This window comes from Lontra canadensis, unplaced genomic scaffold (assembly GCF_010015895.1).
Source record: "Lontra canadensis isolate GAN:19392208 unplaced genomic scaffold, GSC_riverotter_1.0 scaffold6, whole genome shotgun sequence".
NCBI classification, from domain to species: domain Eukaryota; kingdom Metazoa; phylum Chordata; class Mammalia; order Carnivora; family Mustelidae; genus Lontra; species Lontra canadensis.
The window spans coordinates 30,065,234-30,081,947 of NW_022631000.1; the positions used below are offsets into that span (position 1 = coordinate 30,065,234).

At 39.4% G+C, this 16,714-nt stretch overlaps 2 protein-coding genes across 9 annotated transcripts in view; one reads left to right on the top strand and one right to left on the bottom strand.

Moving 5' to 3' along the window:
- Positions 1 to 16,714, top strand: part of MED12L (mediator complex subunit 12L) — a 317,533-nt gene that overhangs the window by 215,395 nt on the left and 85,424 nt on the right. The gene's annotated exons all lie outside the window — the stretch shown is intronic.
- On the bottom strand, positions 8,062 to 11,316 carry P2RY13 (purinergic receptor P2Y13). 4 transcript variants are annotated; one of them, XM_032852503.1, is made up of 3 exons: positions 11,246 to 11,316; positions 10,065 to 10,781; positions 8,062 to 8,811 (listed from the first exon to the last, which is right to left on the bottom strand). In XM_032852503.1, the coding sequence occupies exons 1-3, from the start codon at positions 11,310 to 11,312 to the stop codon at positions 8,780 to 8,782; spliced, it is 816 nt and encodes a 271-aa protein (XP_032708394.1). In that variant the 5' UTR covers positions 11,313 to 11,316; the 3' UTR covers positions 8,062 to 8,779. The 4 variants fall into 4 exon arrangements, with proteins under 4 accessions (XP_032708394.1, XP_032708391.1, XP_032708392.1 ...); XM_032852500.1 differs by lacking the exon at positions 8,062 to 8,811 and having other exon boundaries at positions 9,359 to 10,781; XM_032852501.1 differs by lacking the exon at positions 8,062 to 8,811 and having other exon boundaries at positions 9,359 to 10,779; positions 11,243 to 11,311.

Genomic DNA, 16,714 nt, shown 5'->3' on the forward strand with positions numbered 1-16,714 from the left:
CCTATTGCTGTTTTCGAAAGATCTCATGGAGGAGGGAAGGAGCTGCCGTCTGCTTGTCCATGCAGTGTAGTAGACAGCTTGCTCTCTTCCTGGAGGTGGGCTGGGGTTGCAATAGTTTTTTCCCATTTTGGGGAATGTAATAGTCAGATTGTTGTATTTAAAAGCTTTGGTCAGTGATGCAAATTAAGTCTAGGAATGAAAAAGTTTGCATGAGGCAGCCTTTATGCATTTGTCCTGAAGCATATCATGCCAGTCTCAAGTTGGGACTTGTTCAAGCCGGTCTTACTTAACATTCAAAAAGGGAAGTAGTACACGTTTAGTCACGAAGAAAGTGTAATGCTTTGATGAAAAGAGCAGCTGAAAAACAGCCCATAACTTTATTATGTTCAAATCACCGAAAGGTTAACCCGCTTAATTTTTTTTTTTTTTTTTTGTGCTGGTTTTTATAGCAAGTCTCACATTTCATAAAAGCCACAGGAGACTTTATAACAATAATTATCTTGCTGCTTCATTGGAAGATCCTATTAAATGAAGGGAAGCTCTTTTAATAACATTGTTTTAGCCATTACAAACCCCAAATTTATTTTGAGTACAAGACAATGTCCTGGGATATGTGTTTGTCGTTCTCGACCACCACAATGTTTAAAAAAAATTGTTTTTCCATATTTTACTGAAGGTGACTTTTTTTCTTCTAATGTTATTTTTAAAGATGTCAAGTCCACAGGCAAATTGAAATAATGGTGCAACTAAATTTCATCTCCACTTACACACTATTAACATTTTTCACATACTCTAACCCCCCCACAGTATTTTGGGAGGACCTGTTTGAAGTTGCAGTCCTTGTGACAGATGCCTTGCCCTTAGCTTCTTCAGCTTGTGCTTTCTAAAAACAAGGATATTCTCTTACCTAATCACAATATTATTATCAGACAAGATTAATGTTGAAGCAGTAACATTTTAAAATATTCTGTCTGTATTAAAATTTTGCAATTTCCCAGTAATACCTTTTAATTTTTTTGATGTGGCATTCAATCACTGGTTATACATGGCATTTGATTTAGCTGTCATTTTAGGCTTTTAATCTTTAGAACAATCTCTCCTTTTTTACTTTTTTAAAAACGTCCCCTTGGCTTTTGAAAATTGGTTTGCTCTGTATTTGGTAGGATATTTCTGTAGGATATGTAGTAGGGGGTGCCCCAGAAGGTTTCTGAGGCACTTTGGTTGTATTAGCCTTTTAAATTTGTGGGATTTTGAGGTCAAATGGGAATATCTGTAATCTTGTTCAAAAAAGACCTGGTTCATGGATCACGGATCACAAAGTCAGTAGATCCAAACTCTCATTTTCTTTGGGATTACTGGATAACTTACTCAAATTTTCTTGGTTTTATTGTTCTATAAAAGGAGGATTCTGATTTAATTACAGAATTTTAGATAAGAATTCCCATAACCTTACTGATTTTTCAGAATATAGTATTAGAAGAGACCGAAGCACTCAAGGAGAGAATGTGTTTCTAAGATCTTAGAATAAAAGTTTGGTATCATTATTGATAAGTCTTGCTAAAACCTTGAAAGAACCCTTTACCCTATTCCTACCCTCCCACCTTTTTAGTGTGAGACATTGGCAAATGCATTACCAAAGCTTGCCTTGGTCTTCTAGTCCTTTCTCTCTTGCATATGATTTTCCTTTGCATAGAGGGTCTGCTAATCTTTTCTTTTCCTTTTTTTTTTTTTTTTTTTTGTAAAGGTTTTATTTATTTGAGAGAGAGAGCACAAGCCAGGGGGAAAGACAGAAGGAGAAGCAGACTCCTCGCTGAGTGGGGAGCCCCATGTGGGGCTCAATGCCAGGACTCTGGGATTAAGACCTGAGCTGAAGGCAGACACTTCACAGACTGAGTCACCCGGGCGCCCCTGCACTAGTCTTTTGTAATACACTAACTCACTACAAAACAAAGACAAGCAGAGATCTCATAGCACAAGTCGATCTGTCTTGAGTGCCCCTGCCTATTGCATGGAGCCAGAACATGCAACAAGGACTGTAGTAAAGTCTTCATCACATCTTACTCTCCAATCTCTCTGTACACAAAAGTCACTCTAATTGTGGCTCACATCCAGTGGCTGCGAATTTGTGCTGAGTATAATTACTATAAACCCTTTAATGTTCCCTTGCTGAGATTGGTATCTTTAGGTCCCTATGCTTGAATTACTGTGTTTAATCTGTCATTTGAAATGATTTGTATCTATTAGGTCTGCTTTAAATAAAGCACTTACCTTTTTCTGGTATGAGAACTTCATGTGTAATGGTTGATTAGAGGGAAGGGATGGTTTGGAGATTGAGCCTGGAGATATGCCTGCATACGACTCCTGACCTCCTATTGATTCCCTGCCTTGTGCTGTGCTACTTACTCCATGTCTTCACTTGGGAAATTTTGCTTCAGGCATTGTTGGGCCATGACAAGAGCCTAGTAACTCTGGAGACAGACAGACTCCAACTTGGATTTCAGCCCCTCCAATTCATAGTTGTTCCCCCTCCCCCACCCGCCTTTGGAAAATCATTAATATAGCTGGGTCTGTTCTTCTGGAAAATAAGCTTGGGGATAGTTACCTTATAATATTGTGAAGATTAAATGAGATAATATATGGGACAATTCCTTCAGTGCTTTAAAACGGGGTTGATACTTAGGGAACAGTAGCTTCTCTGTCTTCCCTTCCTCTCCGCCCCCCAGCCCCCACCAAAGGCAAAGTAACTAAGGGAATGAGTGGGGATGTCTGAACGTGAATTTAGAGTGATTAAAAATTGAAAACTTTCCTCAACTTAGAAGCCAGAGTAAGTCCATAATATTTTAGTTGCCCTTAGAAAACTCTTGGTTTTCCTTCAGTGATGAACTGATGATTACTTGAAGTGCTTTTTATGTTCTCTCTTGACAGCTTTCCCTTCTGAAAAGGAGGAAATTAGAATGGCTTATTCTAGCCTATCTGACATGGTGGGGAGTGTAAACCTGAGAGCAGGAGCTGTAGAGGGAGGAGAGAGTTGATCTCGGCAGGCTCACTGCATTCAGGTTAATGCTTCATTTACTTGTAGTTCAGGCATTTTTGATTGTAGGAAATTTCAGTTAAACAGAGTTAAACAGAGTAAAAAGGGAAAAAAATGTGTTGAGTGATATGATATGTCTATATGAGAAAATTTAATGCACAGAGCCAATGTTCCTAAAGAGCTATATAAGTATTCAGATAGACCTTATTTACCAGATAGGTAAAATTGTTCAAGATGGACACTACCAAATACAGTCATGTACAAGCTTCTGGAATATTTAAGCTGTTTTTTTTAAAATAAAGGTAGACATTTTTATTACCATGCCTTGAGATGTTACATTTGTCAATTTGAGTTTTATTATAGAAGTGGCAAGAATTCACATGCTGAATGAGATATGGAATTTTTTCTAAAAACGTTGCTCAGTTGATTGAGCATCCAGGTCTTGGTTTCAGCTCAGGTTTTGATCTCATGGTCTTGGGGTCTTGGGAAGGAGCCCTACATCGAGCGTGCCCCCACCCCAAGTTGCTCACACACAAACTCTCTCTAAATAAAGAAATCTTTAAAAAAAAAAATTAGTTTACCTACTACTGTAAGTGTTAAATTCAATTTCCTTTCTCTTCTCTATTCTTTTTTTCTCTTTTGTTACTTTCCTCTATATTCTCAACTCCCATCCCTACCATTTGGTGTCTTTATCCGTGCTGCCCCTGGTTTCCCTATGAATAATATGCTGAGTGTTGGGGGGGGTGTTGGCCTAGGTATCAGAAACCCAGGTAATATTAATGCCTGAAACGTTGGCATATCCATTTTTCTGGCTGAAGCTGGATTTTCATGGTCACGCGTTATACCTGCCGTGTGTTTGCACTTCTGCTCTGTTTGCTTTTTCACATGGAGTGCTTTTGCTCTGCAAGGTGTAGGAAGGGACCACTCTGTCTGTTCTTAGAAACCCTTGGAAAAAGCTGAGGTAAAGTACCAGCAGTTGTTCTTTTCTCCTTGGAACTCTTGTAAACTGATTTGTCTTTTGTGGCAAGATGAGAGTTACTCATAGTCTCTCACTTCCTCTTACATATGGGGCTCTACCCCACCTTTTCAGTGTTACTGCTAACCTCAATATTTGTAGATTCATCACATTTGACCTTTCTAGAATGTTTGATTTTGTTGACTATTATTTCTTCCTTAGTTTCCAGTATACCAGATCTCCTGCTCCTCCTTTTAAGTCAGCCCCCACCTTCCATCCTCTAAACTCCGCATTCTAGGCATCTCTTCTGTCTGTTCTGTACAGGACACTGCACGGCGTGGACTCTGGGATGCTCAGCTCATTTCTTTTCTTACTGTCTCAGAAAAAATGTTCTTCATGCCATCTGATCTAGCACTGTCTTCAGAGCCCTGGATCCATATTTTGTCTCCTCTGGCTAGATTTTTTGACCCATTTCTGAGACTTTAATCATACCCAGAATCTGTTTCTTTGCCTTTATGGTCTAATATATCACTCAGTCTAATGGTCTTCAGAGCAATGAATCTCAACTGTAAGGAGGGTAGGGTGGGGATTATGGGCCCCATTGAAAATACATTTTGCCTATTAATTACATACATTTTACATACAACCTCCTACTCTCCGATGGTTTTGGACTCAAAACCTCTGTCTCTGAACAGTTTTCCTCCTTGGCTCTTGCCTGCATCTGTGGAAGACTTCTTTAATCGATCTCCAGTCCTCAGTGGCTCTTCCTTACTCGCCCTATTGGTGGCAAATTGATTTTCCTAAAGCACAAGCAAAGAGCGTGTAGTTCTTCACTTCAGAAACTTTCCATGGTTCATCGAGAAGTCTATACAATCCAACACAAGACCTCTAGCGTTTTGCTGCAGGCTCCTATACTGCATTCCCAGGCTCATCTTTTACGTTCACGTGCTGCATCCCCCAGCCCCCATAGCCCCTTGTGCTCTGGCCATAGCACTTTCCCCACCCCTAGCTGAGCCTTCCTCCAGACTGCTCATGGCCTAGCAGCATTCCCTTTCGCATGCTCTGTCTCTTTCCTCAGGGTCCAGCCCTCGTTGTCATCTCCTGCAAGCCCTTCCTCATTGTCTCCATTTGGAGTGAGCTACCTTTTCCTTTCAGTTGTTAATGGTGAGTGAATTATGTCTCTCATACTGCTTCCACAATTTTATCTGTTGTGGGATGTGTGCCTGACCACTGAGTGCTTTCAGGGAGGCAAAGGGCCCTGCACTGAAGGCATGACTGACTCAGTGAATCTGTGAACCCGCTCTTTGGAATTTTACGTCTCTCAAGACCTCTCGAGTGCTGGAGGTACTCGTAGGGCTGAACCACTCAAGCCCCTGAGGTTTCGGACCTCGTTTGTACTGAGACCTCTCCCTTCCTCTTCAGGAGCCACCTCCTTACCATCCTTGCAGCTGGGGTGTAATGTCAAGTCTTGAGGAACTTGTCCCAATGGTGTAGCAGAGCCATCGAGGTATTGGGCCCAAGGCCACCTGCTTGGATTTTAGCCCCAGCTCTGCCTCTGCTTGCCCAGGCCTGACCGTGGGCCACGTATCTTTTTGCTTTGTGTCTCAGTTTTCTTTTTATGTTGCCGTCCAACAGGAAGCCCTGTGGTATCTCTCTCATAGAGTTGAAGTGAGAAACAGAGAGGGTGATTGTCCTTGCAGAGCACACAGCATGGTGCCTGGCACATAACAAGCCCTCAGAAGGACTGCAGTCCTTGTGTGTTGAGGCCCGGGGAAGCTCTTGCTCACTTCTAGGTCAGAGCCAAATACCTGGCAGCACCTGGGCTAGTCAGAGCCCACTCATGAACGAACTGTTTCTGTGGGGTCAAGGAGTGTGGAGGTGGCTACGGAAGTTTTGAAAGGAGCCGGAAATACGGGAGATAGGATTTATGATTTCTCTTGAGAACATTAGAATATCTGAGGTGGTGAATATAGTGGTTATGAGTATGGGCTCTGAAGCCAGAGTCTGAATTACAGTCCTAGTTCTGCTTTGTCTGTGCTGTGAGGTCCCCATGCAAGTTGCTTAGCTTCTCTGTTTCTCAACTTCTTTGTCTCTGAGCACTTCCTGGGATTATTCACTGGGACAGTCTGTTGAAAGCTCTTGGTAGACTTGCCTCATACATAGTGAAGAGTAAGTAGTGTGTGCTGCGTTTGTTGTCACCCGGTCAGTTCTTCTGTGCTTGCTGCTAGCCAGCAGCCCTGGGCCCCCAAATCCCTCCGGTGGCAACCGTTGGCCCAGAGTAGTAGAAACCCCTGTAGGCTGGGCATGAACTTTTCAGGTAGCCAACCCCCCGCCGCTGCCTGTCACCTTACATCTGCCGTGTTCGCTTCATAACAGTTTTGTCTCTCTCCTGCCAACAGATTCCACTCCTGTGCACTCATGTCCAAGAAGGCTGAGCTCTGAATCTCAAGGAACAGTATGCTCAGTTCTCAGTATGAACCTCAAGGAGCAGTTAGCACAGTAGTTCTTTTTTTTCTTTTTGTTAAGATTTTATTTATTTATTTGACAGACAGAGACCACAAGTAGGCAGAGAGGCAGGTCGAGGGAGAGGGAGAGGCAGGCTCCCCGCTGAGCGGAGAGCCCGATGTGGGGCTCGATCCCAGGACCCTGAGATCATGACCTGAGCCGAAGGCAGAGGCTCTAACCCACTGAGCCACCCAGGCGCCCCTAACACAGTAGTTCTTAACATGTGGTCCAGAACAGTAGCATCAGTCATGTCTGCAAATTTAGTGCAAACTCAGGCCTCACCCCAGACCTCCTGAATCAGAAACTCTGGGGGTGGGCTTAGCAGTCTGTGTTCTGCTCCCCGTGGCTGGTTCTGCTCCCCGTGGCACTTTGCGAAGTACCAATTTAATGCGTGTTCTATATTCATATTGCTTACATCCAGTTAAAACAATTATATTTAATTCTTACAAAAGCTCTTATTTGTGTTTGGAGCTCACAGATTATATTAAAGCTAACTATTGTCTCCCCCCCTTTTGTTTTCTTGTTTCAGTCATAAACGGCTATGGTATAGCATCTCATTCTATAAGCTTTGTAGAATTTAGTATTTGGGATTGTTAGTTTGGAAAGTTCTCTTCAAACGGTTGCTTTGCATTCTGTGAACATGATTTTAAGGTGGCTCTAATATACCCATCCCCTAAGTTCTTCATAGATTTTTTCACTCTGCAAATCAGGTACTCAGCTTTTCACTATCATGTTACTATAATAGAATTAAATATTTGTATTTAGGGTGCGCATAATTTTAGAACTCTATCTTTAAATATCTTTTTAAAAATTTTATTTGTTGGAGAAAGGGAGAGAGAGAGCAAGCATGAGCAGGGGGAGGGGCAAAAGGAGAGGGAGAAGTGGACTTCCCACTGAGCAGGGAGGCTGATGGTGGGCTTGATCCCAGGCCTGAGATCATGACCTGAGCCGAAGGTAGACGCTTAATGACTGAGCCACCGAGGTGCCCCTCAAAAGATCTTTATAAAAAAAATTCTGTATATTATCAAGATATTTATATTTTTATATATATTTATTTATTTATAATGCACTATTAGAGTCTACATGTGATTGTGTAATGCAGCTTTAATGTACTTAAAGGCAGTGTGGATTTAGTGGCATCTCTAGCAGTTACCACAATTTCATTCTTTTATTTCAGAGAATGAAGACAAAACATTAAGAGTATTTTCTAGAAGAGTTTTGGAGATTGTAATATGCTACAGTTACAGATTTTTCTTAACCAAAACCAACAACACGTCACTAAAGCATTTTGTCTGTAGTTTTAAAACTGAAATGCTGACAGACATTAGCCCCAAAGCTATCCATGTCCTGTTTAGTAATCCTGCTCTCTTCATGTTCATTTACTAGGAAACCCAGGAACACTCCCAATTCCCAGAGCCCTGGGTACATGCTGTAGGAAGGCAACTATAAAGAGCTTGCGTTTTCATTGAATTTATATCACCTTTTGAAAATAACAGCATCAGTGAGAATTGGCTTCCTCTTTGCTCTTCTAGAATGTGAAAATAAAACCACCTTGGATTATTTTATCAAATATTTATTGATTTCACAATGAGACACAATCTCTGCTCCCAAAAATATACATAGATTATTAAAAGAGTAGGTATGTGTGTGGGCAAGTAATTACAAAGCAGTGTGATAAGTACAATAATTGAGGTGTGACAACAGTCCAATGAGGGGGTGATTGGGTTTGAGATGGTGGTGGGAGGTTGACTAGAAGAGATTTCATGGGCCAAGTGATGGCATCTTAGGGTTTCATGATTGGGTCAAAGGGAGATTTACCTGTGCAGTGAGTGGCCCAGGGACGAAAAGGAGCAAGGCATGTTTTGACAGTTACAAACATCCATAAGAGTGTCATGTTCCAGGGATGGAAGAGCAGTTAGGAGATAAGGCCAGAAAGGTGGGGAAGTTCCAGGGCCTTTAGCGCCTTGGAAAACATGGGAAGAGGCCTGGGTTTCAGCTATGGTGATCGCGTTGGAGCCAGAGGCACATTTACAGAGCATGACTACTCCTTTGTGCATTTTCTCTAGAGATATAAATCCGTGTCCACAATTCTAGATGACCGCATTTTAGTTGTTTTGAAGCACACAGGGAATTCAAGAAGAAATGTAGAGGTAAATAAGTAACAACAGGTAGTCATCCTTTGCTAAATTTCCCCAGTATGGATGCTAGTGATTGTGGGTCAGCATTCCCTCCATAAATGTACCCAGAATGACACAACAATGACATACTGTATTTCAAACAGTTGTAATTCATGGTCTGTGGGGAATATTGTGGGAGGTACCTAGAAAATACGACATGGTTTCGGTCTTTAAAATATATTATCTTTCTTAAAGAATGCAGGCCATCTTTCAGGGATGCAGTTACGGATATTGTTAACTAGTGAAGGGAAATCTGCCATGGGGGCCCTAACACATGCCCAAACAGTGGGAGGAGTAGTTAGTTTTCACCAGCGGTATGAGCATCTGGGTAGAGGTTGTGACCTAGGCAGGCTTTGTTCAGTAGCTGGCATGTTCAGCTGCCATTAGAGTATTTGCTGGGCAGAGGGAGAATTCCAAAGAGTATCAGTCCTGTGTTCTTGCCCTTAAATTGTACACACTGAAGACCTATGCAAAGTACTACAGTATATTTTATGTGGCTTAATAATCATCTGTGCCTCCTGAAATGTCAGTACTCTTGATACTGGAAGAGGCTCTTTATAAGGAGAAATTCCTTCATCCAGGCTTTCTCAGGGTTTTCTGGCCCTCTTTCAACTCCCCAGATGCTCCATATCCAACATCCCTTTCAACCACTAGCTTCAGCTTTCATCCAAGGATTTTCAAGTTTGTTTGTTGTTTTTAAATCAGCAAGTATCAGCAGTTGTAGGGCACGAAAGCAATAGTGTTGTTTGACTTATGTATGTCAAAGAATGTGGGAAAGTGTTTTGGAAGGGTCTTTCTTAGTAATTCACATTTATCCACAATATTTTCTAAAATGCAAGTGAATGCTTTCAAAAAGATGACCTCTAGTGGCCACTTTGCTTTCAGTTGTTTTCTCTGAATGATACTTCATTCTGCTCATCAATGGGGTCTATGTGGAATTAAAATTTGTATAATCCTTTCTGTAAACCAGGGTAATAACATGTAAGAAAGCATTTGTCTCATCTGTTTTTCTTTCACTGCTTAAATTTGATTCCCAAATCAATTATCTGTTGAAGTCTTAATCCATTAAATAGAAAGTAGTCATGATAAAGTTATCAGCTTAGAGTTATATTATCTGTCTGAGTGGTTTGATTTTCTTGAGTTGATCCTGTGGTCTTTTTCCCTCTCATACATGGGAGGCGTTCTGTGAATTTTTTACACAGGAATATGTATATTAAGGGGTCCATACAAACGTTAGTTGCTGCCAGCAAGAGAGTTGTTTCTTTAGCTATAAACAACTGATTTTGCAACCTACAGTCAGTCTTGCTGTTGGTTTGACTGTGAGTGTATGGAACTCGGGCAAAATGAAATGGAGCAAAACACACAAAGAATACGGCCACGACAACAAATACTTTACCTTCCAGCTTTGTGTTGTGTTTGCTGTCCTTACTTCCGGACTTTCGATAAGAGTTGTATACTTTTTTTGCAATCACCACATAAAACAGAAGCATCAGGACAAAAACAGTCCAGAAAATGAACTGGCATATGTTGTTCACCCCTTGATGCCATTTCAGCCCCAGCGGGCCCTTCAAGGAGGCACACTTTTTCACGGTTGATGGCGTTGCTTCCTTGTTGCTCAAGATTATATTTGGCAGAGAGATGAGGAACAAGAGGAGCCAGATGAGGATCGAGACCAGTTTTGCAAAAGCAGGTTTTTGGACGAAGAATTTTCCAAAAGGCCTGATGATCTTGAGGAATCTGTCAAAGGCTATAAAGCCTAGCAGTATGATCCCCACATACATGGTCTCATAAAAGATGACAGCGGAGAAACGACACACAAAGGCCCGGAGTTGCCAGGGTCCGAGGTGTGAGTCGGAGAGGATTTTGAATGGAAGTGTGAGCGTCATTATCAAGTCGGCCACCAGAGTATTTTTGAGGTAGACAACGAAGGTGGAGGAGCTGGGGATGTGAAGGAACACCCACAGGGCCAGAGTGTTCAGCAGGATGCCGAGGATGAACACGACCGTGTAGATGGCTGGGAATACCAACTGCGCTACCCGTGTGTCTCTGGGGCACTGCTCAGACCCATTGAAGCTCTTGATCGCTGTGGTGTTCATGGTTGCCAGTGTCCGCTATCACAGATAACCACACACACAAAGGGAAATAAGGATTTCATAATTTTCAGAGTGGTATGTTTAAAAGCAGTCTTTTAAATGTAGGTGTGTAGCATATTAACACCTTACATTTACTCATCGCATTCAGTAGAGGAGTTGAAAAGGCACATATTGTTTCTAGCTAGGGTTTTTTAAACATGTACTACATTTTTGGGACCTGCAATAGTACCATTACTTTTACACCCTTATGAAACCCAAATAACAGGTTCTTCCTCCTTTGTAAGTGCTCCTATTAACATGCAGTAAAACAAGACCCATTTAAGAAGTCATAATTCATGTCAGATTGCTGCACGTTACATATTTCCTTACGCTCATAATCTATGGTTTCTAGAATGTCTACTTAAAGTGTCCCCCCCCCGCCGCCCCGAACATTTTCTTTCTCTTATAAACAAGCCCACTCATAATAAAAGTTGAAATTCACCTTTGTTTGGGAGAATCCTGAGCTGTTTCTTCTGATTGAGGCAGTGTTTGGTTTGGCCCATGAAGAGCATGTGAGGCAAGTGTTGTTCTGCTTTCTTATACCGGGTTTCCTTCCTCATTTTCACATGTGTAATGTGATCAATTAGAATGTCTTCATATTCAAACCTTTGCAGATTTTCTAATAAGCCTCTTTTATATGAAGCTTAGGTGCTGTTAATCTACTGTGACTTGAATATCTTTATATTTTCTCATCTAATACCTTTTGGTAATTTATCTTTTCTATCTACACAGTCAATGGAATTTTTGAGTGCCTCTTGTATCTAATAATAGGTGGGAGATAAAGAAATAAATTAGTCCCAAACTACAGCCATGGAGGAGAGAGCAAGTGCTGATTCTAAAGTCAGAATCATCATCTGCACTCTTGTAGACTGCTTTGTCCAGAAATCTGTGTTCAGTAGGATGACCTCTTATTTTTACATTTATCTCAGTCTTTTGGTCTTTTATCTCAGAGAGATTGACATATTTTCCAAAAGTTCAGGGCTGTTAGACCCAGATTTGGGGGTTAGAATCCAAGATCCAGCAATTATTGGGTGCTAGATCATAGACAAATGATTTAAGAGCTTTCTGCCTCAGTTTCCTCATCTATATACTGGATGTAATGAGAGTATATACCACGTGGTGTTAATGAGAAGACAAAATGAGTGTCAGTTGTCTAGAATTGTAGCAGGTATGTAGGAAACGCTAAGAAACGTTCACCCCTTCCTGCAGTGGTGCGTGAACTGCAGATTTCAGTGGAGATAATTTCACTCATTAGAAACCATTTTGGAAATTTCTCTATATCTAATGCTGTATGTGAACTGCTAAAGACTCAGGAATTTCATCAGTCAGCCTTAGGCCAAAGTCTATAAAATGTATCCTTTAAATCTCTTCAAGTTTGAAAGGGTGTAATTGCTGCTTTATGTAGTAAAGACACTTGTTGTCAATGAATCGAAATGTTTCCCTGCCAGGTAGATAAAGGGAAGGGGAAAATTAAGGGACCTTATGAGGGGAATGTGGAGTTCTCCATGGAGTTTCACATCATAGTTTTTACTGCACGTTTCACCACAGGGTTGGACCAGACTGGGGTTGTGTTGGTGGAGAATTTTGGGATCGCCTGTTTTGGGATTCTGAGAAGAAAAATTTCCTGTCCCCCTGGATGTTTAAAATATGAGGCAATAGTATGCCTGATAATTTTGTGGGAACTACCAAATGTGGCACAGTTTAAAAAATGTATGTTTGACTCAAATAAATTGTTTCTTGGAAATACAGATTCTGGATTTCATTAATGTGATGGAACATAATTTAAACATGCATCTTCTTGCTTGCTTCAGTGGAGGAGAAATAAACTATTTTTACTTTCTAAGTAGAAGTATTTGACCTACATAATTAAGTATAAATTAACCTAAATCTCCAAAGCCATTATCTAGATGGAGGTTTGGAATAGTTTCAGTTTAAATAAGGAAATGCTGTACAAGAAAATTTCATAATAAGAAAACTGGAAATCACATTTTGGTCAACTTTCAAAATGTCCAAGTGTGGGAAACTTTCAAAAGAGGAACTGACTTAACAGTGCCCATTTCTAAAGTTAGGGAATATGTTCTTTCAAATGGGGCAAGTTTCAAAATGTTTGACCATACTAAATATCCAATAGACCACACATTGCTATATATCCATGTGCTTAACATGCCCAGCAGAGAAGTTAGGAGCACTGTCTCAGGAGTTGGAGTGCCTGGGTTCAATTTCTATTGCAGCTCTTATTTTCTTGTGACCTTGGGCAAATTATTTATGTTTTCTATGAAACAGTTGCCTTCTCCTTACAATGAAAATAAATAATAGTATTTACTTTGTTGGGTTGTTCAGGAAATGAAATGAGTGAAAATTCACATGTGTTAGATGTTAGTATGTTTCTTGTTGAATGACGTTAAAAGTGGGATGCCGTGTATACCTTTGGGGATAGATCACAAATGACGGGTGGGGAAAAATCAAAGATGAAATGAAAGATCTCAGAAATTAGAAATTTGCCAAATGGAAAGAAACCAAATTTTAAGTCCTATATGTAGTCAAAACCAATAAAATTCGTATAGCTAGTAGTTATACTGCTCTAAATGATAATATGATCTTACTTACTTTTCAACAAAAATCCTCGGGTATTGGTCCCATTTTACAGAGCAGAAAATTGAGGCAAACAGTTAAGCAGTTTGAACATAATGATGCATTCAAGCCAACTTCGGACCCACGCAGTCTGGTTCAGAGGCCATGCTCAGAGCCGGCCTCACACTCCCAACTGTCAGAAACCACAGATAGGGTGAACTGGAATTGTTTACTAGATTCTAGACTTTCTGAGCTTTGTATTACTTATTGATGAGTGAAGAGTAACATTCAATTTAAAGTTTAATGAATTTGTGAAACCTTTTCCCTTATGGTGAATTAAATGGTTGAAAATATAAAATGGTTCCAAGTGGTGTGATCTGGAAAGAATTAAAGAAGATACATTGAAAGCTCATAGAAATTAGAAGCCTGTCAAATGGCAATAAATTGTTTTTTTCATTTGTGGTCTCTTTTGGGATTTTCCTTTGGATCAGAGTTAATAGTCTAAAGATTCCTGTTGATGTGGTTAACTAGTACCATCTAAATAATATCTGAAAAGATGAGGAAATATTTGTTTTGATTTGGAATGAAAGTCATAGTGGGAACTCCTACAAAAAGAACCTTTTACTTCCCATCAGATCATAGCACGGTACTGTCTCAGATGATATAAAATTGTTTAAAAAATTCCACACTGGATTAACTGAAAGTGGAAATAATAATAAGCTAAAATAAGTTATGTAGTTTAACATTAACTGTAGAAGTGTCTATAAGTAAAATCAGTATTAGAAAATCTCTACAGATAAGTAGAAACAATGAAGTCATAGTATTACCTTAAACATATTAATATCTGTTTTCTTTTATTATAAAAGATAAGCAAATTTGAGGAATTCAAATATAAGCATATGTATAGTAGAAACTGAAAGTTAATCTCCCCTTGCATATGTATACCCATGTGTGTGCACATATATATATTTACCTTTATTGACATATCAGATCTTTATTTCCTTTTCAGTTAGTCTGTGAAGATTTACCTGTTTTTTTTTTTTTTTTTTTTGAGTTATACTATAGAAAGTTACCATAGTTTGGTTAAGCCATTACTGATTGACATTTCGTGTTTTTTCTTTTTTCCAAAATTTTCTCTCTTAAAAACAGTACTGTAGATCACATGTATGTCCATATATTTCTCTGTAGTTGTTTCAACATATTTGTAGAAAATTTCCTGGAAGTGGGATTGCTGGACAAAAGCTGTGCAGCAAAATGTTGAATGATATTTTCCAATAGCTTTCCAGAAAGATTGTACCAATTTACAGTCTCACTGAGTGGGATTTTTCCTTTCAACACTGTTGTAAAAATCTTTTAAAACAATTCTAAACTTAGAGGTGAAAAAAAAAATCCATGCAATTTAAATGTAAATATACTTGCTTATTAGTGAGAGTATATATTTTTTTGTATTTTTAATGTCCATTTGTATTTCTCTTAGAATTGGATTTTTTATGTCCTTTTCCCATTTAAAAAAATCAGGCTGTTTCTCTTTATTTACTAACTTGTATGTGCATTTCTACATATTTAGTTCCAACTGGCATCACTGTAATCTCACTTTGGGCATTTCCAATCAACAGTGATCACCCAGATCAGGCACCGGAATCTGTAGTTTTTAGTTTGTTTGTAATGTAAAACTGCTGAAACACTTAGATGCCTGAATAGTGGGTTCTTCTTGTGATTGTTCGCTCCCTGTTTTTAGAGTTCTGGTCCAGGGTTTGTCAATCGTCTTTTCTAAAGAACCACCTAGTAAATATTTTGGTTTTATGGCCATGCAGTGTTTACCACAACCCAGCTACTCAACCCTGTTGTTGGAGCTGGTAACCAACCATGGATAAAACCTGAGTGCAGTGGCCGTGTTCTAATACACCTTATTATGGCCCCTGACACTGGAATTTCATATAACTTTAATACAGCATGAAATTTTAATTGTAGTATTTTCTCTGTTGATATTTGAAAATGTAAAAACCATTCTTAGGTCACAGGTGATCCAAAAAGGTGGGGGATGAACTAGGTTTGGCTTGTAGGCTATACTTTGCCACACCTGGTTTAGACTGTTTCTGTAAAAACCACTGTGATATCAAACTGCCCCTAACCAGCATCCTTCGGACTTGTTAGCTCCTAAGGCTATTAGCAAGACTACATTTTTTTTTGTCTCATCTGAATTTTTCAACTTCTGGATCTGAGTCTACAAAATGTGCCTTCCTTTTTTTTTTTTTTAAAGTTATTATGAAATCTGGGATTTGTTATGTATATTAAAATTCTTAAACCTGGAAATAGTGACCTATTCTGTGTGTCCTGAGTACCTTGTAAATACTGATCCCTCGGTCCATCTTGAGTAGATTCAGTTTGATTTTTGGTATCGGAGTGCATGCTATGTCATGTCATTGAATAAGGAATTCCCAACAAAGTGTGATTTAGAGTTTAATGTAAATTTTTTCATTTTATGTATAAAAACGTAGGTAATTCTGAACACTTTATAGTTCTTTTATAAGAATACTGTAATACCATTGGCATTTTTGTTTTTCTGTTTTTTTCTTTCTGTTAGGGAAATTGTCCTCTCAGTGAGTTAATTTCATACAAAGGGAAAGATTATTTGAGAAAGTCTTTGCCCACTCTGCAGTCTCTCAGCAGTTCATGTGGTCATGGCACCGTGGTGTCAGTTTCAACCCACTCTGTACCCCCTGACTCAGATGAGTTGAGGGGTGGATCTGCCCTTCATTTTTCTCGTATGCAAAGTAAGAAGATAGATGAGTTGGCCTCTGGTTTTCTTCCATTTTAACTATCCTGCTGTTCTTACAGAATGTGTACACTTACACATGTGATGTTAAAGTGAATTGTGTTAGTCTACGTGGTTAGAATGTAGACTCACACTATGTAGAACATGCCTCATTTTTGAAGCATTTCTCTTTGTGCTTCACCACTAACACGCAGTTCTTGCCTGTAGAAGTGCCGGGGAAGTAAATGCAACTACTTGAGAATAGATCTCATTTAGAAAGTTGAGTGAGTTCAACTTTGCACTGATATTTAGCTCAGCAGAATTTGTGGAGGATTTAGATAAAAATTGATTAATACTAAAGTTCAGTTAACTTCCATATACTGCAACTCACCCTCTGTTTTTCCCCCTTCTCATCATATTTTGATACTGGTATCCATGCCTTATATTTGAGAATCATCTCTGGGGATCATAAATAATTAAAATAAATAATATCAGCTTCCAACTCTGTTATATATTTTGTTTGTAGTAAAAATAGTGACTACGGCTTGTGTAGAATCATATTTCATTATCATTTACTTATGAACTAAT

Bases quoted from the DNA above. Each gene is read 5' to 3' on its own strand.
- P2RY13 (XM_032852500.1), bottom strand. From the start codon at position 11,312: ATGCTCTTCATGGGCCAAACCAAACACTGCCTCAATCAGAAGAAACAG. The intron at 10,782-11,245 runs AAGGTGAATTTC...GTTATCTGTGAT, and splicing joins GCTCAGGATTCTCCCAAACA to AGCGGACACTGGCAACCATG.